The sequence below is a fragment of the Bombus vosnesenskii genome, unplaced genomic scaffold (genome assembly GCF_011952255.1).
Source record: "Bombus vosnesenskii isolate JDL3184/JDL3185 unplaced genomic scaffold, Bvos_JDL3184-5_v1.1 scf7180000013305, whole genome shotgun sequence".
Classification (NCBI taxonomy): Eukaryota; Metazoa; Arthropoda; class Insecta; order Hymenoptera; family Apidae; genus Bombus; species Bombus vosnesenskii.
The window spans coordinates 822685-848471 of NW_022882954.1; the positions used below are offsets into that span (position 1 = coordinate 822685).

Below are 25787 nucleotides of genomic sequence, written 5' to 3' on the forward strand. Positions count from 1 at the left end.
ATGGTCTCGGCTCATCAGTAAACGGAATGAAAGAAAGAGCGGGCGTCAAACAACTGCGTCGAGAAAAAACTTGGAAACCTTAACGAACCTGCGAGTCGACTCTTCTTCTTCTCTATCTCTCCCTCTCTCCTCGACCGTCTCCCACCCTTCGAAGCTTCACAGCGTTTCTCCGTTTCTCTGTTCGTCGTTTAATACCGACAGCCTACCGTTCGCGGGCGCCAGCTACTTTCCTTTAGAAGAACAATCACGAGCAGACGATTAGAAGCGGCTCGTGTCGCGGCTAGACTCTAATTACGCTCACTTTGAATTCTCGTTAAGACGAGCTGGCCGCAAAAACGCGTCTTTGCCGAGATTAACTACCCTTCGTTATTGCGATACAATGCTCTTCACCGCGATACCAGATTTCTTGTTATCGAATGGTTGCCAGCGTAATCCTCCACTGACGTTCGTCGTGAATCAATCGTGGTACAGAAACGTTTAAAAAAGGATCGACTGTTTAAAGGCAATCGTGTTTTCCATGGTTCTTCCGAATATAGTCATTTTTTGAGGAACGACACACGGTTCTCCGGGAGAGGCCTGAATAATTCTCTCGAATTGGAAACTTCGACATCCCCGTTGAATTTCAAAAAGCTAGTCACAATTATGTAATTAAACCTTTTTCAGCCGGTATATTAGAAAACGCTCGGTTCGGTGTGTTTCGCAAGGCCTCGCGTGTCGGTCGAATGATTTGAGCCAGCCATCTTTGGCCGAGATAAACGTGGTATAACGACATTAGAGGAAGCCAGGTGCGTTCGAGGCCCCTCATAGGTAAGGTTCCCTTATCGGATCATCGATGGTCTAATTTTATTCCAGTTTTACCCGAGAAACGCGACCATCGCCCTGACACCGAGTCGCGCGCACCGGCGGATGGCGATGGCTTTTACCGAGATAGCGTTGATTTATGAACGCCACGGTCCTCCGATTCGACTCACAGTTGTTACTGGCAACGGATCTGTGCGTGAAAAAAAAAAAAAAAAAAAAAAAGAAAAAAGTTCCAGTCGAGTCGACTGGAGTTGACGGAAAAACTGTTAATGGTCCTCCGTCAATCTCGCGACGAATCGCACGGAGAAGGGGCGTTTATTAAATAGAAGCGACGATGAATGGGCGCGATGGAAACGATAGTTCGTAGCGCAGGCTGCTAGGGCAAATACAAACTGTACTCGAACCGAAGTCAAAGATCACGTCGAACGAAACAATGCGGGAATAAAGACAGGCGCGATGAGAACGCGAACGAAATCGATCGTCGTGAGTGGAGGATGCCTGAAGCATTAGCGCAACGTTGAACCGTGTCAGGGGCGATAATGGTCGTAAAGAAAGCGGCTCGCGAAGGAGGGAGAATAATTTTTCAAGCTCTCCTCTTCCCGGTAATCCAAATAGCATTCGAACATCCGTAAGATATTGTGGGAGGAATAAAAATCGAAGCGAACGCGGAGAACCGGTTCGTCACCCCTCCCTCTCCCTTCCTCGCCCTGTTCTTCCCTCTCGTCCGTTCTCTGTTCCACGACTAACCTCCTCCTCCCCGCTTGGTATACGAGTCGGCCTCTTCGTCTCTTTATCTCGCCAAGGATGAACCGCGCTAACTGACTGACGCACCGCTATCCTTCGAATAACATAATTTCTATAATTGCAGATGAATCAAGTGTGCAAGGTCTGTGGCGAGCCGGCCGCTGGTTTTCATTTCGGAGCGTTCACCTGCGAGGGGTGCAAGGTAAGGCATCTGTTTAATCATCGTTTCAACCTGGATTGTAAGATGGCTTACGCTACTGAAGGGCTTAAGCTTCTTATAGATAGCCGATCCAATTATTTTGTTCTTAAACGGGACAATTAAATACAGTAACGATATCTGGTTAAAGAGCGATCGCTTTTTAGTCGATACTAGATAAATATTGCAATTTTTTGCTAATATTGTCATTATTTCGTAAATAAAGATACGAAAACTAGTAGAAATTTCCTTTGTCTTTCTATTTATTTAACTTTCGATCGATAGCGTAAGAGACATTAGGGGAAATAACATATACAAAGAAGAAAGTTAAATCGCGTTAAAACAAAGAAATTGAACTTACGAAATTCGTGTTCACTTACGAACAACTGTCTTTGTAGCGTTAAAAAAATTATTCGATAGGAATCAAGATTTTAAAATAGTACTGTGAATATTGATCCGGAAAATAAGAAAAAGCGATTGGACGATAAATTGGCGCTTCACCTACTCGTTAAAATCACCGGCGAAAGATCGAATTAACAGCAATCTATGGTCTCCGGTATCGGCTCGAAGTCGCGTCTCATCGCGTTCACTCCGATTTAAAAAGGCGGGAAGTTTAATAAGCCGTGTCGAATCGCGACAGGGAACAACAGGCACGTACACGTCGGACTATCAGCGAGGAAGGTGAGAAAGTCCCATTCCGATGGATGCGAAAAACGCTCGCCCGGCTCGAATCCATAAGTGGACGAGAGAATCGAGCGCGACTAATCGATTATCTCAGATCGTCCTCCTTCGAGGACGGTTTCGTGGGCATAACGCGATTGTCTTTGAAAACGTGACACATGGCGGAAACTTTTTCTCGTGTACCATACGGCTGATAATCGAAACGTTTCACTCTCTTTCCTATCGACTCTATTTCTGATCGACTCTTGACAAACTTTAAGTTTTAATATCCGAAACAAGCTTTGATATAGAAATTAGTAACTGACCGACGGTTTAATAATTCTTTTTTTTTTTTTTAACTTTCCATTCCACTGTGAGAAATTAGTACTTTCTATTTCCACATTTGTTTATGGAAGAAAGTTTAGGAAGTTTTACCGAAGTAAGAAGACCTACGATGAAGCGTAAATTCGAAAAAAATTTCGAAAGCCGGAGACAAACGAACGATGGAAAATTTATCCGTGAATTTCGCCGCATTTCGCGATCCCGTGGAAACATAAATGTCTCAGGTTTCGCTCAGTATGCAAATAGCCGTGTAACCAAGAGGCGGTTTATTTTCAATAAATAATTTTCCAGGGAAAGGCTCGTAAATCGAGCCGTAAGAACGGTGCCGTAATGTAAGGAAAAGTCAGTGCAACTTTGCACAGATTTCACGTAATTCGTAAAAAAGTTCCTAGTGACGACTGCGCCGTTACACAAGTGCGACAGTTAACACCGAGCTAAACGTTTGTTCCCTTCGATTTATCTAGCCACTATTCCAGAACGAATTTCGTATTACTTTTCTTCAGCCTCGAATTTACTTTCTTTGGAATTCTCCCAGTATATCTGAACCCTTTGTCAGAAAAACGACATTTCATGCGCGCCTGATACAATTTGTAATAACGGCATAGCGATCAATAGGAGAAAATCTTTATTACGCGTATCTCAATAGTAAAAGGCCTCCGACAAGAGTGATACATATTGATACAGGTGTCACGATCATTATGAAATACGGCCTCCAACGTACCACACGATGCAAATGGACGAGTCTACAAATCCACGTTAATACAATCGAGAGCATATTTCTTTGTACCGTACGTTTAAACGATTTTCTTTTCCTTCTTATTCTTCGAGCATCTATTATTTCCTCGCTGCGAAAGGGTGAAAAATGGTGACCTCGCGGAGACGACAAGCGGCCAGGTTGAGCCGTCAGGCAAGAATAGCGGAGAATGGTTAGAGCAAAGCGGGGACTGCGCTTTCATCGCGATGTCCTTCGGTGTTCCCGCGGCGGCAGCGATCGATAAGGACCGCGAATAATATTCAATCGGTGGATTCCTCGGCGCACGTGCGCTCGCGGGAACTCGTACGAGTCGAATCGAACGACAGGACGAAGCCAGTGGAGTCTCTCTCGTTAGACCGCGGTTCTCTCCCTCCGAAGGGTGTTGACCCTTGCTCTTCTCGTCTCTCTTTCCTCTCAACTCCGTTTCCTCCCCCCTCCCCTTCCTTGTCTACCGTCCCACTAATGTGGTGCACCGTGGAATATCGGTACCGCATACTAAGTGACCCATCCGATAGTAATTGGACCTCATTAAGGCAACCACGGGCCACGGGCTGTCTCTGTTTTCTGCCGCGTGCGTTTACTTTCCCGCAGACCGAGCCACCAGATAACGCGTTTTAGGTAAATTAGACTTTCTCTCTCTCTCTCTCTCTCTTCTCTCTACTCGTGGGATCTCTCTAGGATCGAACGAACCCAGGGAAAATACGACCTACACACGTGATACGGATTTATGTGTGGATACCTATCGGTGGTCTTTGAAAGCCTGCTTGTCCGCGATCGGCCTTTTCTCCTCGCTCGACCTGTTACGCGCTCCGATCCATCCTTCCTCTTACGGTTTTCTCGCCCGGGTTCTACGCTGGATACCTCCGAGATAAGACGGCGACGCTTACATGTTTATTAGTGGTTTTCTAGCGGAGAGGTGTTCGAAGTTCTGGGTGTGGTTTTTGGGACAGGTTCGGTTTATGGGTACTCTTGAGCAATTGTGATTTGGTCATCCTACAGCGTCTTCACTTTGCTATTGCGTTAGCGTATTTATATTTCGAGATTGCTTTAAGCGATTCGTGTTTAACGATTTGAAGGAAACTTCTACATTTTTTAACGTATCGCGTGGGATAAACTGCCGTACTTTTTCATCCATATAAATCGTTCTTCAATCTGGTCTTGGACCTCTGGTAATTAATCCTTCGTGGGTTAACTAGGTCGTTGACGATCCACGAGAAATCTCACTCGAGAATTCCTTCGAAAAGAATCTTCATTTTTATTCAAATAGATTCTGAGCACTCGACTTAACGAACGGTTGTATGTGCGGTAGTGTCTTGCTTACAATCTCAGCCTGTCCCCATCTTTCTTACAAAGCGCCAAATCCAAATTTTCTGTTACTCCACGATCCAACAATCGAGCATTCCGTCAATGTGTTGCGTATTCCGCCATATAATGTAATTAACGAATCCCACAAATTTGTCAGATTCTTTTGGAAGTGCAGAACGGTAAAAAAAAAAGGAATAATAGACTGAACCATAGCTAACTCGGCTGACCATGAAATTAGAGAAAATACATTTACCTATAGGGTCGGGGGATTAACTGTACAAACTACTTATCCTTCCTATCACAATACATTTATGTACTACTTTCTTAATGTTTCTCGCGATACAAAAACCTCGAACCACATATTACGACCTCGTTCTTTGGCGAACATCATCGCAGGCGAATTTTTTCGACCCAGGTTCCCGTTAGCGGGACAAATCGCCGTTCGCCGAGTTCCCGGGACCTTTTTCCCGCCCCTGATCCAGCATCGATCATGTCAACGTTCCCCGGAGCGAGATGAGAGGCCGGCGCTCTCGATCGTGAAAATTTCTCATACGAATTGAATGTTTAATTAATGATGGTGGATCACCGCCGTGAGATCGTATGAAAAACGATATACCAGCCCGGGGAATTAATATTATCATCGTGGCCGTGTAAGTATACACGGCAGCCACGAACTCGAGAGAAATACCGAGCTCTGGAACGTTTGCTCTCACGGCGTTTTCGATGTTATCGCCGGGATATATAACGGCGCCATCGGGGCCTGATATCGAGACGCGAGAGTCCAGAGGTGAGAATCAAAGGCAAAGAAATAAAGGTCCTGACGACCCATCTTTCATCCACATCGACGCGACGACCTCTAAGTCGCTTTCGTTGGTATGTGTGTTCAATGTGTTCGAGCGCTTCTGAGCGCTCGAAGGGAAGTTTGTCACGACGTTGTCGTTTAGTTGGTTTAGAGGGCTTGAATAAATTACATACAGCGAAGCTTGAGATTTTTATCTCGTCTGTTAAATATATACGATAAAGTTTTTCAGATTTAGTAGGATCATCGGAATGAAACTATTTTTTCTCTAGATGAAATTTATAGTAATTAATGGCGATACGATATTTCTAGATGCGTAAGAGATAATCTTCCGTTCTACATCTTAGCTTATCAGATTTACTAATAAGCAAACTTTTATGTTACTCGGATAAATTTGCCAATCGACGAAATGAGTGTAGCAGTCGGTGTATAATAATTTTTTAAATCCCGAGCAAAGTAACCTTTAACCATTACGCGTGACCATTATACACGGTATTCTCTAGTGTCCAATAACACTCTCCAGCAAACGACAAAAAAAAAGTCTCAAGTGGGAACATAGAACCAGGTACGACTTCGCGCGTTCATAAAGAATTCCGCTTTTCCATTTATAGTCCAGTGAAAGGAGAAAAAATGAGGGTCAACTTTGACATTGTCGGTACGAGCGTCGACAAATCGCACACGATCTATCTCCACTTTTTACTTCTATTCCGTTTCAACACAGAACGTCGTGCGTCTCCTTAGAAACTCCGCGAGTGAGAGAGATTCTCCATTCTCACGGAGCCCAGAGGCGTCTGTCCAAAACAGTGTGTGTGTGTGTGTGTGTGTGTATGTGAGAGAGAGAGAGGGGGGGCGAAGTTCGGGAAATATTTGAAATAATTTACCGAAACGCGCATTACGGGAGCGAACCAAGAAACGGAGAAACACTCATTAGCATACTAACGACTGCCTCGAATTCTTGGCGCTACATCGAAGAACAGGCTCCCCTCGTTCCTTCTACACCTCTTGCCACCTTTTCCGCTTGGACTTCTTCCATTTTTGGTGACATCATGTTCTCCGGATGTGTGCGAGAAGCGACGTATGATCCAGTCTTCGGCCTCGTCTGACTGATCGGTCGCCTCAGTCCAAAGTCCAATATTTTCAATGAATATTATTCATCTCGTGCGTTTTTGCGAGTAGGGCACTATAGATAAAAGATTGCAGTTATCTCGATATTTGTACGTTAGGTTTATTCCATCGCTTGCCATACAAGATACAAAAAGTATTTGGACACCATTCTATCTGCTACAAAACTTATTGTATGTGACAATTAAGTCTTGGACTTAGCTCAAGATCAATTGATAAATTTCGCATCGTTTGGAAATACCTTCGTACAACTCCGAGAATTTGATATCATAAACATAAAATGTAGTACCTGATGAAGAAACGCTTCGCTCAGTGAATAAGGATACGTAGGTGCAATTATTTCTCGTATCCACTGTACGTGTAAAAATTTGTTATCCAAATCTTCATCCTACATTACGCAATATCTGTCATACTCCAAGAAAATTTGTCCGATCAACCTCAAACTCCTCTGAACTGTCGTCAAACAGTGACTTATATCTCTCAAAGTCACTCGTCGATCCTTCGTTTCGTCGTGTGCCATATTCGCATCCAAATTCCACAACCGTTCGGTATCGATGAAAAACGGCAGCCATCGGGTTGGTCAGTGGAAGGCCATTCGGTCGGTTTCGAACGAAGAGGAGCGCAGAACGCGCGCGTGAATATTAACGCTCGTGACCCGGCTTCCATCCTCCTGCGCTGCACCAATCTGCAAGGCTCGACACGCTCGTTAGCGTACGGTCTCGGCCGGAAGGGGAGGAGAATTCGGGGATTCGCAGCGCGTTCTCATGCAAATCGTCTTCGGAGACCATTGTTTTCCGCGGAGGCGATTATGCACGACCGACATCGCGACAAATTTTTCGCTCCGTGGCCCCGACGAAACGCGTACGCGTGATTCACGTTTTGGGTCTCGACGCTCGTTATTCATCGCGCGACAATGGAGCCGCGACGGATCGAGGACGCGGAGCCGATTTCGTGGCGAAATCGCTTTTCACGCCGAGCTCATCGATCCTTTCTTTTTTCGAGGCGGATCCAGTTGCGGTCTGTGGCTCGCGTAGCCTGGAATTCCAGCCACTTCCGCTGGAAGTACTCGAGAAAGCACTTAGCGCCTGGAAGTGTCGAGTTTTCCGGACGTGAGAAGCAAGCAGTGCGTTTTATGCGTTTATTGCACAGAGTGGACGATTAGGTAGGTTGAAATGCTTGCAACAGTGCTTTAAGGTGTCAACCCATTAAAGGCCGACGTTGCGTTAACGCGTTTTAGTTGCAATATTTTTCAGTCAATTTAAGTAACTGATATCTATTTTTTATAATATTGTTAGGATAAGAGAGAACTCGAAGAAAATTTTTAATATCTTTCTTTCCACTATTTCTTCTTGCATCAAAATTTTACGCTTTTATAAAGTTTGAAGAAATTCAAATATCGATAGCATTATGACCAACTACCTTTCTTCTTTCAATCATGAAAATCTTTCCCTCGTAACGATTCGCGGCAATAATTTTTAATCTATTAATTTAAATCCTACCGTGTCGGAAGAGGAAGAAAACTACAAATGTTAATTGATTATGAATTCGTAGCATAGTGAGTTGAGTTTCGTCGATTTACTCGAATTGCCGTAAAGTAAGGCTTCTTATCGCAGCACGTCCCTTTATTTCTTAAAGTTCAAGATCTAATTGTAAGCAGAATTTTTTTAAAAGATCTCTAACACTGATTACCAATAACCAAAAATAATATCCGCTATCCGTAACGTCTACCGATAACCGAGAACACGTTGACCATTCGTAATCGTTATTCCCGACCTAAATCGTTTAAATTAACATGCTAACGCTCGTGTTATAACTTTTTAAATTTGCGTTATACCCGTTATGACCCGTGGAATAAAGGGAATCGCGTCGTGGACGATTCATCTACGTCGTAACTCGCGAGGCCGTGGTGCGGAGTTTCGTAAACCGACGTCGACGATACAATTGCAAAGGCGCACAGGTAACGTCGAAAGTCGCGGCGTTCCAGCTCTTTGCGTAACCGGTCGGCTTGGTCGCGGAATCGTTACGATTTGCGACGAGCGTGTACGGAACGAAAGGAGAGGCCGATTCTCACCGGTGGCTCGGATAAAATACGGCACGTGACAGTTCTGTTCGAGGGACTACCGAGTCGATATATTCTGTCTCTACTCGACTAGACACTCCCAGTCCGAGCAATAAGGCAACAAATGGCTAACAGGAAAAAGAAACGGGGAAAAAAGACGAAGAAAAAATCGAACGAACCGGTCGACTAATCTATCGATCGTGACGTGACGAGAAACGCTAATCGTGCTCGAGTCGCAAAATCTACGTGGAATTCTGTGACAATGAAGATGACAGGTCGCAGAGAAAATTACGATACGCCACATGTCCACTCTTTGCAAGAGTAAGATTTTTTAAGTACAATTTTATCACGTTAGCAAGCTGTTAGAAACGTATCGTTTTATTTATTTTTAAGTTCAATCACGCGTTTCTGTCAGTCTTTTCGATACTTCGGAGATGCTTACCTACGTTGCGGATATTTATGCATTTATGGGAATGTGACTATTCAAAAATATTCAAGCTACACAGTAGTCGTTATTGTATCGTATTTAGAGGGCGAAGCAAATCTCTACTTGTATTCCATTTCTTCGAGCGTGTTCAAAAACATATAAATTTGCATAAAGGTTCACAGTCTAAAATAACAGATGTACAATACTATATCGTATTATTATTGAAATCGATATTTTTGAAATTCCTATACATATATTGACTCAATTATCTCCTTTTCAACTGTTTCATAATAAAGTACATCTTTTTAACCACCAAGTAGAATCAAACTCTGGAAACCAGCAGAAATAGATTTATCCTTACGATGTTCGAGTGGAAATAAAAATGGAAATTGAACATTTCACCCGATGTTTTCTGGTCCCTTGCCATTATTGCCACTCGAACGAACGAAGAAGCGTTCTCTTTTGCGCGAACGTGCTCCCCACGTGTTGCATAAAGCGTTCTGGTAATCTACTTCTTCGTGATGTAACATACGTACGGGTAACGTACGCGAAGTACTACTTGGATCCGATTCCATGTTCTATGGATTTTTCTTTTCCTTTCTTTTCTTTTTTTCGTTTTGCGAAAGAAGCTTGCGCTGCATTGTTGCATAAGATTGCGTATAATGGGAGAGCCTCGATCGTTTCTGGCGGCGCTTATGAATGGGAAATTTGATCTAAGAACGTTCGCTCGATGGTGATAAATCTTTCGGTTATTGAAAATACAAAGGCAACTTGGCAGGGAACACTGAATTTATGAATATATTCAATTACGCGATGGTTGATTTATGGCGTGTGCATGTTGTCTTAACAGTGCCACTTTTTGTGCCACGACGCTAACAGTATGTGTTTTCTGTAACCGATTTTAATCAAACTGAGAAAAACCAGATGAACGAGGCGAGCAAGAACTTCAACCAGAAACAGTATCGAAATAGCATCTTAGCTTCGCGCAGCGGCGATATCGTAACCAACTACGTTCTACCGAGGTGCGATTATTTTTAGTCGAAAACTTTTGTCAATATCCCGCTTTGACGATTTAGAACATTAAGAACATTAGAGTCATATATGCAGGCTGACTGACCGACAATGTTGAAATTAATCGAAACGTTTATATTCAACAGTTAATTGCATGTAGCTAGTGACAATTAGTCGTTCTGAATTGCTTCGATACTGGTTCAGTGATGATTTTGTATGAGATTTGTGAATGTGAAATTCGCTGTAACGGTAGATAAAAGTATTGCGACAAATGTCTTAAAAGGTTTGCTAAAATTATAGTAAGGGTCTTTTCCTTTCTCTTTCATTTGCTTATACGTATATTATAATTGTAATTCGCGGAATATACACAAGCAAAACCAACACATCGACGTAATGTTCCTTCGGAAAGATCGCTGTGATTCGTTCGGTTTAAAAGATGCGTTAAAATCACGGTAGAAATCTCTCTTTCATAAAATGTTTCTCCGTTAACTTACACTGTTTAAAATCGTACGTATCGTCATGTGAAAAAATACAAGAAATTTCGCAAAAGTCCACATAAATAAGAAGCAAAACCATCGAAATTATCTTGCTCATCGGCTTCACGTTCTTTCAGCTCCTCGCACACCTGGACAGATTCATAAAGGTCGCTGCGGTTCGTTCGTTCCATTATGGAGAATCGCGGTGCCTGTTTATCAAGAGATCTATTTGCAGCAGCGGTATTTAGATGGTCGGCAATTAGGCGACGTAATAGCGGCAGTTAAGAGGCACGATGCGCGAACGTAGTTGCGAACCGAATCACCTTCGCCGCGGTGGCTTCGAGGAGAAGGAAACCGCGGAAAAGTTGCGACGGTGGAGGCGGAAGAACTCGGATTCCCCGCGTGTGTTAACACGCGCCACCTTACAGCTGACCAAGCGTCGTTTTATGAGGGAGTTAATTGTACCGGCGGAGATATAGCGGCGAGATTGGCTCAGTAATCGAGTTTACGGCGTTGTCGAGGGGGACGCGGAGAAACTGGAATGGTCGGTTGCATTCAATTTCGCCAATTTCATTTTGTTGCGAATCTCGTGTCTTCTTGTTCGTTATTCGTAGCCTGTGTAGTAGAATCGGTATCTCTTTTGGTTATGAACGAAGCTTGTTTATCGTATGGTAATCCATGATACCATTTACGATATTAAGCAGCAGCTGAATGGATTTGAGCGAGACTTAACTTAACCAGATTCGTTAAGTTTCCTTAGAAACTCAGTTGCATTTATTTAAATGGACATTGTAAAATGTTACGCGTAAATATCTCGTATTATTTCAGTAAATAATACTCTTTCGTTTGGACCAGATTCTCGATGTTATTCAAAATAATCGACGCGTATGATACGAAGATGATAGAAACAAAATAATCGACGAATAAAATAAAGTAGGTAAATTAATCGCGCCGTTCACCACAACTTAAAGAACGTTTCAATGATAGAGAAACGCAGTCGGATCGATAACGATCCAAATGACGAAGCACGTTCGATCGACAACGTATCGATGGAAAAACTTTCCATAAATCACGATCTACATAAGATACTAGACGTTCGAAATGTAGAACAAATCTCGCATCTACGTTAAACAACGAAAATTCGTCTCTCGTAACATGTTGAAAATGACAACCGCGAATATGATCGCAAGCGACACGAAACCTCGACGGTAGATACATAGGACTGGCATAAAACGTATAACGGGGAGGAAACCGCGAACCACGGCGCGTCCCTCGTATAAGATGGCGATTTACGAGCGGACAGGGTGGCTAGCGTAGCTCAGTCGCGTTAAACTTACCGCGAGCCGCCACCTTGCTTCTATGTGGTCCAAATCGCGGCGACGTTCGCTCTGTGCGCTTCTTTTACGAGCCAATAAATCGCGATCTATCGATCCGACGCTGCGAGCCTGCTCCCTCTTTGCCTCTTTCGAAAGCGTAATATCCGTGACATAATTTAACACCTGTCGTAATTTACGGTCGTTTTACAAATTACGATTGTTAGTTAGTTAGTTCTCCACGCATCGAAGCATTCGGATTTTGTAACGGAACCTCGAAACCGATAGTTTTCGGTAGCTTCACAGGGAGCACTTTTCGTTTTTGCCGGCCTTTATTTAGAGATAATGAGAGCTGTGAACTTTAAGGATGATTATGGTGAAGTGTCGATTATATTCGGTCTCTCGTTAGGTCGATGTAAATGCTGCAAGATGCGTGATCATCGCGAGAATCGTGGTATCTGTACATAATTTCGTTTTTTATTACGTATAATTTTTGCTAGACTATGGAAGGAGATGTTTCAGTTTTTTTGATGGAGGATTAGGATAAATGTATTTCAAGGTTCGAGCAAAGGCTTTAAATATCGGCAATCTGTTTGAGTACGGATCATTAAACCATCAGATATTGAAAGATGTTAAATGTTACAGGTATTTGATTACTAGATATAAAGTATCGTTGATTTATTGGATACTACGTATATTTCGTTGATTTCACGTTATTTTCTATCATCTACGATATTTTCTCTCTACATTCTATATATTAATTCATTTGATATCAATTTCTGAATAAAAGATGATACTTGATCTTGAAACTAACACTAGTTTCCAATTACGCGCAATGTTCTTTGCAACGATTTTCCTACAGAGATCCTCAAAGAAATCAAATTCAAGGAATCCTAACTATATCGTGAAATTCTTTACACGACGCACACGACACATCGCCAATTCCGAATCGATTAAACTCAAGATCAAGATGATCTACTCGGAATTCTAATTTTATTCTCATTAACAATCCAGACGTTATCTACAGCCAAACGAGATTATATCGTATCGCAACGGAACAAAATTATCGATAGACTGCAGCTTTTTAGATCTTCGATCGACGATTTTTGGCGCTTAAGGTCTCGACGAAGGTATCGAGATGGCCCAGTTCACGCCTAAACGTTGTTGCCACAGACCACGCGCCCTTGAGGATGTTCATTTGGCATTCAGAGCGACGCCCTGTGACGCTCACGTACCGATCTTTTCAGAACGATCGGGCTTGCGCAAACGCGAAACCACCGATTGACGCAACCTGCGAATTCCTTCCAAATTTGCCGCTCTTGGAAGTCCCTAGACCGAATCCAATTCGCGGGAAAAAAGGAACCGGCTTCTGAACGCGACGCTTCTTTTTGGCGTCTCAAAAGCGAACTGACGAAAATCGGCGACATTTGCTGGAACGGAAACGACGTGTGATGAGTTAGGCGTGAAATCGTCTCAACTTCTTGTCCGCTGCTTGAATACCTTCGGTACAACGATTGCGTGCTTCGTAGTTCCATTTGCATGCGACATGACCGAAGCAGTTAATGACCTGGATGGTTTCTCGTAATAGTCTCTTCTTCGTGATTTTATGATAATTTTAGGAATTAAGAAAATTAGGTGAAGGTTGATAGGAGTTTAGAAAGTTTAGGTGTTTCTAAATTCGCATTTTTTAAATATCGGACATGTACGATCTTTTTTTCGTCGTAGATGCTCGACAGAAAATCAACTCCTAAAACATAAAACGTTTTAAAATACTTAAATCGTCTTAAATTCGATTTATCGAAATCAACGAATTATCACGATTGCTAAACAAACGTTTTGCCTCTACAGTCGTATGTCTATCAAAATAGCCTAAATTCTTTTCATCAAAATTAGATAAAAATTGTAATAATCTTCATCTACGATTGACAACGTTTTTCCTATTTTTCTCTTCTCTTCTGTCCAAATTATTGACCGAAAAAGTCTATCCTCAAGATGCTATACCCTGTGAAATACCCTAAACTGCATTTAAAATCTGAAAGTGCCCAATTCAAGGAATCGATAACCTTCTCCCACGTTGTTTCTGCTTTCACCGGAAATACGCAGTACAGACACGCGGCTGTCTGCTCGCAACCTCGTAAATAAACGCCGGTCTCGGGGTTGCGTCGTCTACGTTGGCGGCGACCCGTTGTCTGCTAAATCTGTCTGTCTGTCCGCGAGACAATCGTCGTGTCGCCGGTGCTCGCGACCACCGGTGGTTCTCGTAGTCACGCGAGCTTAGGATGAAATATCGAACGCAAGGCTCTCGTGGAAAGCGTTCGTCGAACGATTATCACGCGGAGATCGAGATTCACGCGAGCAATTTCCGGATTCCCGTGGACGATTCACGATGCCTGGTGTACATCATCGTGGATGATCTTTCGGCTCGAGCTTGGTCTTTCGTGAACCAGGTAGAACCACGTAACGAGGAAACTCGCTGGTATTGTTTTCTCGAGATTAGCTATATCGTGGCACGTTACCGTCGAATGATTCCACCTTGGTGAACCGTTGAAAATCTACGTCGTTTGTTCGTTGGTCTAGGCTTTGGTGGCTCCTGAAAAGTGAAAGCAGGTTGCAATGGATTTAGAACGTTGGTGGAAGATTCTGGGATAGAAAGACTCGAAGATACTGAACGTTTCCTTAGGAAAGTAGAAGACTGTAAGTTTATGGATGGTAATCTCCTTGTTAATATTCGATGGAAATAAGTAAACTTGAAATTATTTCGTGAATTAAATTGCCAGTGAATCGTAAATAAATTTTTATTGGTTATTATAAATTTGTCTCTGGAGAAAGTATACGATTCTTCTTATAGCGTAAAACGTAGAAGAAGCAAGTAACGTGATACAATAAGGTAAATGGCGATCTTAAAACGAATCATAAATCGTAACAATGGCGTCTAACTCAACTGCTTTCTATATGCGCGTTAAAAATATCTCGTGTCCCAATTCCACGTTTCAACCCCAATCGATGATAGATAACGCGAGTGTTACGCCATCGCGACACTCGATCTCGTGGACGCGGATATTCATTATCCACCCTTTCCGGCACGCCAGGTGAAATTTGATCCGGAGCGTTCTTTCCCTCGGAGACATAATAGGGAACGTAGGTAGAGAACGATCGCAGATTACGCTGGGATTAAGCAACGGTCCGGTAGCGGTTCGATAAACAATCGGTGGCAAGTCCCCGAAGCCTAACGATTTATCGCGCGCGTTACGAAACAACTCGGCTCTGTCGATCGTTCGACATTTTCCATGCACTTTTCTCATTCCCCACCATTGAATATGATCAAAGCAATTAAATCCATCTCGCGAATAATGGCATGCGCGCGGCCTTTGCGCCGCGACATCTGCGGCAAGACATTTTCCACGCGCACGCAACGAATAAATCACCTAGGTGTACGCTATCGATCACGATCCTAGAACCTCCCAGAGAACTCTCTCCGATGTCTTCTGACTTTATCCTTTTCGGGTAGCGCAGACTTTTCCTCCACGGATCTCTCGCGTCCCCTTTCAATTCGGTACATCCATATTCTTTCTCCAAACCACTTTGTCGTCGTCTCGTAAACCGATCGAATTTGAATATCACGATCCTAGATCCGATACGATTAAACCAGAATCATCGGGTATCTTGTTATATTATTTCTCATATACAGCGAGATACCAAGCGATTCGAAGGAAAAAGAATAACTTGGCAGCGTGCGATCGCCAGAGCATAACTTTTCCATCGTTGAAAGCAACGTTTTCTCGCGGCTCGATCAACGGCTCGAGGAAATAATTCTTCCCTTTATCGAGCATCGATCCACCGCACGGTTTCTTCTCTTCGCTTTTTCTCACGTATACTAGTCTCCAGCTCCGTATATCTCTCTTTCTTTCTTCTCCCGTGTTTCTTCTTCGTTTCGAACAGAAAACACACAATTCGCGTGCTGTACGCTCGACACGACGCGCGGCTCGCTCGATCGCGCTCGTATCTTTCTTGGCTATTGGAGCGCGATTCGCCATGCATCAATCCACACGCATGCTGGGCTATCCGAGGCTCGGATCCGCGGAACACCGTTCGACTCCGACGGCTAATGTAAGCAAATAGCTGGCGCGCAGACAAATTCCCCGCGGCCATATCGGGCCCCAGGAAAAATCGCTGACGTACGAGCGTGCACGGAGCCATAAAGCGCCCCCGGTGCAAGAGGAGCTTTCCAGACAGCTACGACGATCGAGACGATGGCGACGAGCATTGAAACACTGGCTCGTCTCGCCGCTGCAAGATCGATGACTTCCTGAAGCGGAACGCTTCGCGCACCGAGCTCCAAGAAGCTTCGAATGTCGCACAGAAGACTCTTGTAGGATGGACTAGGCTGATTTCTATCGAAAGACGGAGGATTTAACGGTGAATGGAGGAATCGGGGATGTGGAATATCGATTATATCGATTTTTGCTTTTTCTCTTTAACCGTGTAATTTTGTGCAACTGGAGATTGATCGGTTTAGAAAGTGGTATGTTTGTAAGAAACGTATTCTGTAGAAGATTTTTCTTTTTTCTTGTCTCTGTTTTAATTGGACGATTCATTTGTTTATTTTGCCTTTAATATTTTTACTTTCTACCGGAGCAACTATCGCAACGTTTAAAATCATCCTAATGCTATTTCTATGTCATTGTCAGTTTCACAAGTACACCGGTCAAGAAGGTGATCGATAAACTATAAAAGGAATGTCTCGTTATACCACAAACTTTAACGAAAATTGACACAAGTTGTTACTAGCAACACGATGTATTACACTTATTAAAAAGATGAAGTAAAAGAAGGCTTTGATAACTTGCTACGTGAATTTTATCAGGCTTCTATCGTGCACGGATGCTGCATTCAATTTTTCCCTTTAATTTTTCTATACGTATTTACATGTAGCGATAGAAGTGAAAATATGGTAGGTAAAAATAATCCAGTTTCAGTGGACAAATAATAATAAAAACGGATAGAAGAATTCTGGGAATACACGATGTTCAGTTACTATTCTTAGAGTTCGATCGAATCGAAGAATGTAGTCGATGTGTCATAAATTAGATGCATGCTCGTCGTGTTAGCATAAATGAATGCAACCTTTTGCCATTTTATCGCTTCAGATAGAAGTAATAGACTGGTGATAATCAATTGCGGGCCGCCTAATGTTATGCTTGGTACGCCAAGAAGTATAAATTATGATGTTGCCGTGCACGTGTGCTCAGACCAGGAAGTACGTTGGCGCGTATTGTTCTTTAACATACCGTGAATCGGAAAATACGCTTTTAATAGCCTGTTTATTCAATAACTTTTTGCTCAACTTCATGCTACAGATTCTCGATCTTTGAGCTTCTAGATCGGATGTTATGTCATCCAATAAAGTACTAAATAACAGATTCGTCAAAATTCTAAATTACTATCGAACGTCGATATTATTTTAACTGTAAATTAATAATCAAATTATCAAGTGAATCGACGAAACGATTAAACTTTAAAATTCAACGAAAACTCGTTCCAAATATTCTGACAATCGCTCGTAAGAAGAACATATATAAAAACTCCAAGAACGAGTTGTGCGATAAAAAGTTCCAGTTCCTCAACTATATTAAGAAAAACTAACGTACCGCATAGCGTCGCATTCTCCGCGAAGCGATCAATCTTGAGGAGTTTTTCGAGCTGTTAAATCAACACGTGTCATGAATTTCCACCATCGATCAAATTATTAATGATTCTACTGTGAAACCTAGATATTTCTTAGAAAACATAGTAGTTCCATGTTCAGGTGTCGTTCCGTTGAAGTACGTTTCCGTCGTGCGTAGCGCCAGCTAAACGAACGTACAAAATCGCGATGAAGCATCAGCATACAATGACGGTCGTTCATTGTTCCTGCAGTTAGGAACTGTCGACGCGCGATCTGCAATTCAATCTGCTACACCGGCATGGAAGCATTCACTGTCATAAAAGCGCGCGAAACCGCGTGAACTGCGATGACGAGGCATTAAAATCCCTGTAACACTTGACGCTTTCCTACGATCGGCAAGGTTTTTTCCAGCAAAATACTTTTTCACGAGAGAATATTAATTCGTCACGCGATAAAAAAAGTATCGAGATCGAAATAATCGATTAATCAGTTGATTTTATTTCTTGAACGTTTCTTCATTAGCGTTCAATTTTTTAGGAATTAAACGATCAATCTTAATGGAGTTTGTCTTTCGTACAGATCAGATATACCTCGGATTAGAAGAGATGTAATCATGTTTATGTATGTCGAACAACTTCAAAGATTCTCCGCTTTTTTCTTATGCCTCGTCATTTCTTATTCATGAATCGTGTGTAACAAAGATTTATTTCTTTATGAAAGAAATCCAAGAGGTTCGATTCATTCTGTCACGGGCTGTGTAATGAATAAGACGGTGTACGTTTAAAGCTTCGAAACAATCAGCCAAGTAGATCTTAATCTTTTCGTTCAAACTATTCTTGTCAAGATCCAATTTTGAAAGGAGAATTTTTTCAAATTTTCAATGATTCTCGTATTTCTTGTGTCGCTATTTTTTTATTTTTATTTTATTCTTTTGCCATTAATTATATGTACGCAGCACAGGTTGAGACGTCGAGGAATTCGTTTAAAAAATACAATTTTTAGAAACTTACATTTAAACGCTCTTCCATGTGCCTTGATTCACATGTCGCATTTATACGTAATATTATTACATAGATTTTAGCGGCTATGTTCTAAAAGGAATTTTCTACTGTCCACGGTAGAATAGTTCCTGAAAACACCGTCCTAAGCAAATCCAAACGGAGAAGCAAATATCGAAGCATAGGTAGAAAATTGTTCTACATTTAAATAGCCTTCGTCTCTAATTCAATTTCTCTATCGCGTTCCATCGAACTCGAACGATGCCGCAATCACGATGTCCGATCTACAACGCGACGCAATGCTCGAACTCGAAACGAAAACGAGAGTGGCACCGGTGTTCAGCATGCAGGACGCACGTCAGCCAAGGTCTCCGTGGCGGCATGACGTCAGAAACAGTCCGTCGGTTTTCAGCGATCCCGTTTCAGTTGGGTTTCCCTGGCTGTTGGCCAAAAAATCCTCTCGATCTTCCAACGAAACCGCGCTTAACCGTCTTTCTCCCAAATTCCTTGCTGTCTCCTGAAAACAACAAATTGGAAAGAGATATATATCGATGGGATAGAAAGTACTATTTTTCGAAGAATTTGGGCTGGTTATCTTCATCTTTCGTTAATGATTTTAATATCACTTATGAAGTTAAGCTATTCTAGTTCTTCGTTAACGTTAAATAGACGCGTGAAATTAGGGCATCGACAACACGTAACTGACAATTTTATTTTTCTCGTTTTCAAAATTCTTACTTTATTAAATATAAAGTTACACTTAGGCTATTGCGGTTTCGGTAATATCATATAGATATGTAAAATCGGACAATAAGCAGCTGTTTCATAATTTTGATACTTTTTACGATCTCACATTTCAAAATTGAATTTTCAATTTCACTTCCGATCTACCCGAAGATATAAACGGAGATCGGTCAAAGGCTGCTGAACGTTAAACAAACTGAAATCTTAACGAGGAGGAATCAATCGTTGGAATATCGATCGTGCCGCGAGGTCGATCATGCATCGAGCGAATCGAGCGAATCGAGGCGCTTGGATAAAAGAGCGAGTACGAGGTACGTGTTATTCTCGCGTGGCAATCGTCATCGGGACAGCTAGAAATAGCACCGCAGATCTAGATAAATCGTTACGTGGAACGGCCTCTATCGTTTGCTAGACAGCCAGAGGAAAACGCGATTTCCCGGCGTGACGAGGGCTTGGGTGATCGATCCGTGGTCATAAACAGGTGGTACCACTAGGTGCCAGGCCACGGAATTCAGAGCGAGCGAAGCGATGCAACGACTAGTCATCCTCACTGGGAAAGTCATGGAGGAAGGAAACGTGAACGCGAACAGATTCGTTGGGACGAGGATGACGCGTGTTCCGCGAATCGCCGCCGCTTGAATCGCGCGCGTATCAGGGTCACGATGCTTCGCTCCAGTCACGCGCTTCGAATTGCGAGGTGGGGAAATACTCGTCTCGTGGTTTCACGCATTCGATCGTGGTTTCGTACGTTTGCATCCGTTTTGTGGATGGTTGCGTGGCTGGGATCCTTCTCGTTCAAGATTCCGACGAGATTTCGCGTTTCTCGAATGAAAATGAGAAAAAATATGTAGTTCGTGGCGATGAAACGGCATTTTTCTTGGCGATGCTGATCAAATTTTGAATTTGGATTGGGTTTTGTCAAGTGACTAAGACGTGGCCTCTGGTTACCGAATAGCGGAGAATTCTTCTTTCGTCGGATTCCAACGAGGCTTTGAATTTCATTTCTTCGAATTTCGTTTATTAAAACCAGCAGTATGGATTGACCGAATTTAACTAAACGCGATTTTCATTTCTTGGCGAGAAAAGGACGTAGAAAAGACTTGGTATGAACCGTTTATTCTTCGGCTGATCCAGCGGAATGAGGTTCTAGCGTAATTGATTATCGTGATGTATTACTGCAAAGAGGATCGGAAATTTGAATAACGCGCACGGTACAGTGATGTCTATGTTCGTACATTTATCAGCGAAAGTACAAACACGAAGAAAACGATTCGTGACATTTCAGACGCGAGTAATTCGTCACGGGATTACAAAATTTTTCGATACAAATACCTTAATTCTCCTCTCCGTGTAGATACATAAAGATTCGAATGCCGAACATCGATCAAAGCTCGTGACAAATTTCCACCGTTAATAAGTATTAGTCTCGTGTTATACAACGAGCGTACCGATTAAGCCATTTCCTTTAATCACCTCCGATTCAACGTTTACATAATGCCAGTCTCCATCTTATTGTTCATCCACAGACGCGTTTAAAAATCGACACTCGTGTATCTGGTGAAAATTACTTCAACCTCGAGGCGGATACTCCCCTCTAATCGCGTTAACTCGTGACGTCATCCGTCTGTCGGCTCACGAAAGCAGATGTTTGCAAGCTCACTTAGCTCGATCGCGCGACGTCGTACAATGTTTGAAAACGGCTGACAGTGTCTGGCCGGAAAAAAATCACAAGTTCGATCATTTTCTATCGCCCAATTTTTGGTTTGCTTTTATAAATTTCTAAGTCGTTAAAGATGCTCGCTCGAGACGATCGCTCGAGACGATCCGGACGTTAGGCGAGCGAAGATCGGGAAAATTCACGAAGCACGCTCGAAAACGAGAGTACTTCGGTTAAATTGACCAACATGTCCATCGAAAATTGAGTTCCCAGAAACGTCGATTCCCTTTCCTTCTCTCTGCAACGAAGCCCGCTAAACTCGCTAGAGGAGCGTGTTTACAATCGGTGACTCGAAACGGGCGCCGACTGCCGGTCGACGTTCGATTCCCGTCACGTGCGGGAAACTATCGGCATGCTCGCGTTTTTTTCATCGATCTGCTCGAGGAAATTGTTCCCGCGGCGAACACGCCGTGCCAATCGCATTCCCGACGCCGACTCGAGGAAACGTTGCCCGTGTTCGGCACACGACGAAATTGATCGACGCTGTAAATCGCCCCGCTACCGAGACGTGGTTCGCTAGCAGCAATTTTCGAACCAGACTGAAATGGCAGTTCGGAAAATTTGCGGCCGATACTTGGAACTGGACGACCGGCGATTAATACGAATATGGATGCGTTCGGTATATGGCCGAACGACGATTTCGAGTTAATAACGAGGGTCTGCGCTCGTTCTCGCTCCCTGTAGAAATGGAGTGCGAGGATGACTGTACTTTTTTGAATACGCTTTTGGAAGTGCTTGACTTTTAAGCAGTTGTCGGTAGTTTAGACTTTTTGTTGGTCTGTTTTTATCGAAGCATAGTTTATCGAGCAGTTATTTTGTAATAGACGAACATTCCTCTAAGTAGAATTTAATAAGTAGAGTGAGATAAGTAGCATGGACGAGTAAAGTTTAATACGAGTTTAATTCGAAGAATATACGTACTATTTTTTATACTAAATATTTTCAAATTTGATGTTCAGGTTTTATCGGTAAAAGAAACTAATCTGGAAATGTATATGGGAGGAAGAAGTTGCAAACGTATATTTAGAAAATAATTAGTATACAGTATCAACGTAAACCATCGTAAACATATTTTAAAGATGGTTCCAAATACCGAATTTCTTTATGTTATGTATAGTGCAAATACGTTATATTTTATTATACCTCGTTATGTTATACCCTATATATATTTGCATATTTGTCTTAAATTATGTCAATACAATAACGATGATCGTGTCTCATTACGGTGCTAGTAAAATCACACAGTATATTCATAAAACGTGTCTATAAGCGTTGGAATCCCTTCGTGAGCAACTGTACGTAGGATTGCCCGAGTCTATACGAGAAACGATCTGCTGCATTTTTCATCGACAATTTGTTAAGCTTTCCCGCGCTCGGCGGCCGTTCACGATCACGGACAAACGTTTTCCCCGGCGGCGTTTCTATAAGGCGTTACAAATCGGTCCGAGATTCCGGGCGTGCCTGTTGATTTGCGCTAATCTCGTGGCCTGTCCATGACGGATTTGTCGCGGTCGACCCTAAATGGCTCGCTACGACAGTCGAGGAACGTTTTCTACGCCGATTCTGATTTTCTGGAGTACGTGATTCGCGACCGGACCAGGACCAGTCAAAGGGGAAAAAAGAAAAGAAAAAAAAAAAACGCTTGGAAACGCCACGAATCACACGCGCCTGTTACGTAATCCTTCCTCGCGAATCCCGTTGTTCACCTCGTTTACTCTCTACGGTCAAGATACACAAGCCCAGCAGCTGACTCTGATTGTGAGTCGCAGCGACACGCAATCACCGCGTGAAACGCTCTCTCCAACCCTCCCGTTTTCTTCGAAAGAATCATCGATCGATTTGGGGATGTAGGTTGTGGCAGGTTATGAAGGTGGTAGTGTTCCTAGTTTCGTAAACATTCTTATGGTAGTGCTATTTTACTGCCAAAGTTAAAGGGAAGTGTCCGGAATAAATGTTTTTCGATCTCTTATAACAACGAGAAAAGATATGCTATATAAATTGGACTATATATCGTAGATTAATTTCCTTAAGTATGTATATTTTGGAACTTAATTTAATTTTTATACAAGAACCAAATTGATCTCGATACTTCAGAACCCCGATACTTTCAAATAGATATTCATTATCGTTTCTAACGTTCGCTATCCCAAATTCCACGACACATCTACCATATAAAAAAATACTCGATATCCTACGTACTCTGGATCGTAAATATCTCCGAGCAAGGAGAATTTCGTAGGCGGAAGCGATCGGTTCGAACCATACTATCTCTCGCGTGCACACGGTGGCATCGTGACCTCTTTCACGCAGTTGCGGTGACAGCCAGGGATCATCTGGCATACGGGAGGCTCTTCGAGCTCGCGCCTGTTCATCTAAGATCGAGAGATTACAGCCCGAGGTACCGCTGGTCCGTTTTCATCTCGCGATCATTACCACTTTATCGAGTGTACGCCGTTGTTCCTGAACCTCGGCGATTAATCATCGCCATCGGATCTGCCTCCTTGACACTGGAATCCTTCGATTCCGCGTTTCTCCTCGATCATCGCGCATGGACCTTCTGTTGGACACGTGTAACTTTGCTTCCCGTTTACTCGTCGAGTCTGTTGCAGTCGTACGAAGACAGACGAGAAAGTGCTGGTTGGTTGAAAATATACGTGAGATTACCGGTAGTCAGAGTGATTCACTGATGACGCACGTTCGAGTAATCTGGACGCATTATCGAAGTATAAATTTTAGGTCATGGATCGATACGGTGGACACTTTTTCTGGATGATTCGTCGATCCGATTTGGAACAGGTACCGCTATGAGAGCTTTTCGGCTTCGAACGGTTACCAGACCGCCCACGTGGCTGCGTCAGGTGAGGAACACAGTTAGAGCCTTTCCGGCTTTCGACGACACTTGGCTCGCCGTGTTTCTTTCTGATTAAATTCTAACTCTGACGTTAAATACGTATTTATGATCTTAAGATTCTTGAAGACTCGAGCCTCGCGTGTACGTCAAGATTCATTGTATTTTATGTTAATCAGGAATCTGTTACACAACTTGGTTTTTAAATTTACTGAATTACTGTTTTTATTCTTCCGATAGACTAATTCATGTCATTCGCTTTTTTTGACAACTGTATATTCATCGTGTGCTTACGTAACGAAATACAAAAATTCATGACAAGTGGAGTTAATCGCTTTGGCTCGTTATAGAAGCTTTACTTCTATGAAGCTTTATATCCATCCATTATATGTTCTAACGACTTCAACAGATATTTATATCTACTATAAATGCCTTATAGAACGGTTTAAAAATACCTAGAATAGAGATAACAGAAAAAATAAAAGTGGAATAATTCAAAACATAAAGGAAAGAAAAGTTGTACTTGGCGCACGAGAGATACTCGATTAGCGACTAGTCGAGACCCCGAAGCGAGCACCAAGGTAGAAGGGTCGTCGCGTCGTAAATTAGTTCACGATGCGCCGCTTTCCAGTCGGTTTTATCGTCGGCCGACAGGCGTTTAACTTTACGACCAGCCGTGCCGCATACAACGCTCCATCTTCGACGCGCCACCCTGTCCACCCTTTCGCGGATCCTGCCTCCGTTGCTCGACCTTCCACTCCTAGACAGAGGCATGCTAATTCTTGTGACACGCGGAACATTAAGGCCTGACGTGTAATCCGCCAGAGAATCTGCGCGTGGCCTGAACGAGTCCAAATGGACCTTTATATGGCGAACGGTCTCTTTTGATATATAACTGCTTAAATCGTGATTTCCGCGTTTAAATCTGGACAATTTATCTTTTATGAGAAAGTCGGAGAAAATTCGTCTAAAAGATTTTTATACTTTTTCGAGTGCTATCGAGCAAAGCTAACATATAGTTTGGTAGAGCAGTTTTTTGAAACGAAGTTTCGCAGAACTTCTTGGCGAGTATAAGATGCTTTTCAATTGGGATACTCTATCGGTCGAATTCGATTAGAGATCGTGCGATTGTCCCCGATTGCAAATATTTATTTCACTTTTTATCACTCTCTCAAGATGTGCTTGTATTTTGCTTTCAGTACAAAGTATAGCGCATAGGATTTCTTGACGCGTTGGTTATATTATTTACAGAGAAATTTGAATTCAATATGTTGTACTTGTTAATTAATTTAGTCATTTTTGCAACGTAACACGTTTGGTGTAGCACCAAGCCAAATGTAATCCATCACTGCTTATATTTTGCATACAGAAATATCTTCGTCGAATGCAGACAAAACTGCATTTTTTTATTTTATCAAACATTGAATCCAAGCCACGTTCACACATACTTACGATACCTAGCGCGAAACTGATGCGTCACGTATATGACGCACGGTGGCAAACGTGTTAATAGGTGAGTTCAATACGGAGAATTCGGTTATAGGGAAAAGCTATATGGCGCCAATCTGCTGAATGTAACGGATTAAGGATTGGTATTACTAAAAAGAAGACAGATCTTGTGATCGGCGAAAGATATTATTGTAAATAGTAATATAAATTCTATAATGATAAAATGAATAAAATCTTCGATACAAATACAATTGAAAAGGCGAGACCAAATTCTTGACTTCTAGAGTACGTGAAACAATCGATCAATTAGAGAAACTTGACATTGCTAATAAAATTTTGTCAACATGCCGTAATATT

The 25787-nt window shown here is 42.6% G+C and overlaps 1 protein-coding gene and 1 non-coding gene across 3 annotated transcripts in view; both read left to right on the forward strand.

Moving 5' to 3' along the window:
• Window positions 1-25787, forward strand: part of LOC117234553 (zygotic gap protein knirps-like) — a 39743-nt gene that overhangs the window by 11945 nt on the left and 2011 nt on the right. For both annotated transcript variants that reach the window (XM_033495901.1, XM_033495902.1), the window contains one exon: window positions 1670-1747. In XM_033495901.1, coding sequence (XP_033351792.1) covers window positions 1670-1747 — 78 coding nt within the window. The remainder of the gene's footprint in view (window positions 1-1669; window positions 1748-25787) is intronic.
• Window positions 10187-10362, forward strand: LOC117234660. The gene has a single exon (XR_004493558.1). It is a non-coding gene; the product is annotated as a U4 spliceosomal RNA (small nuclear RNA).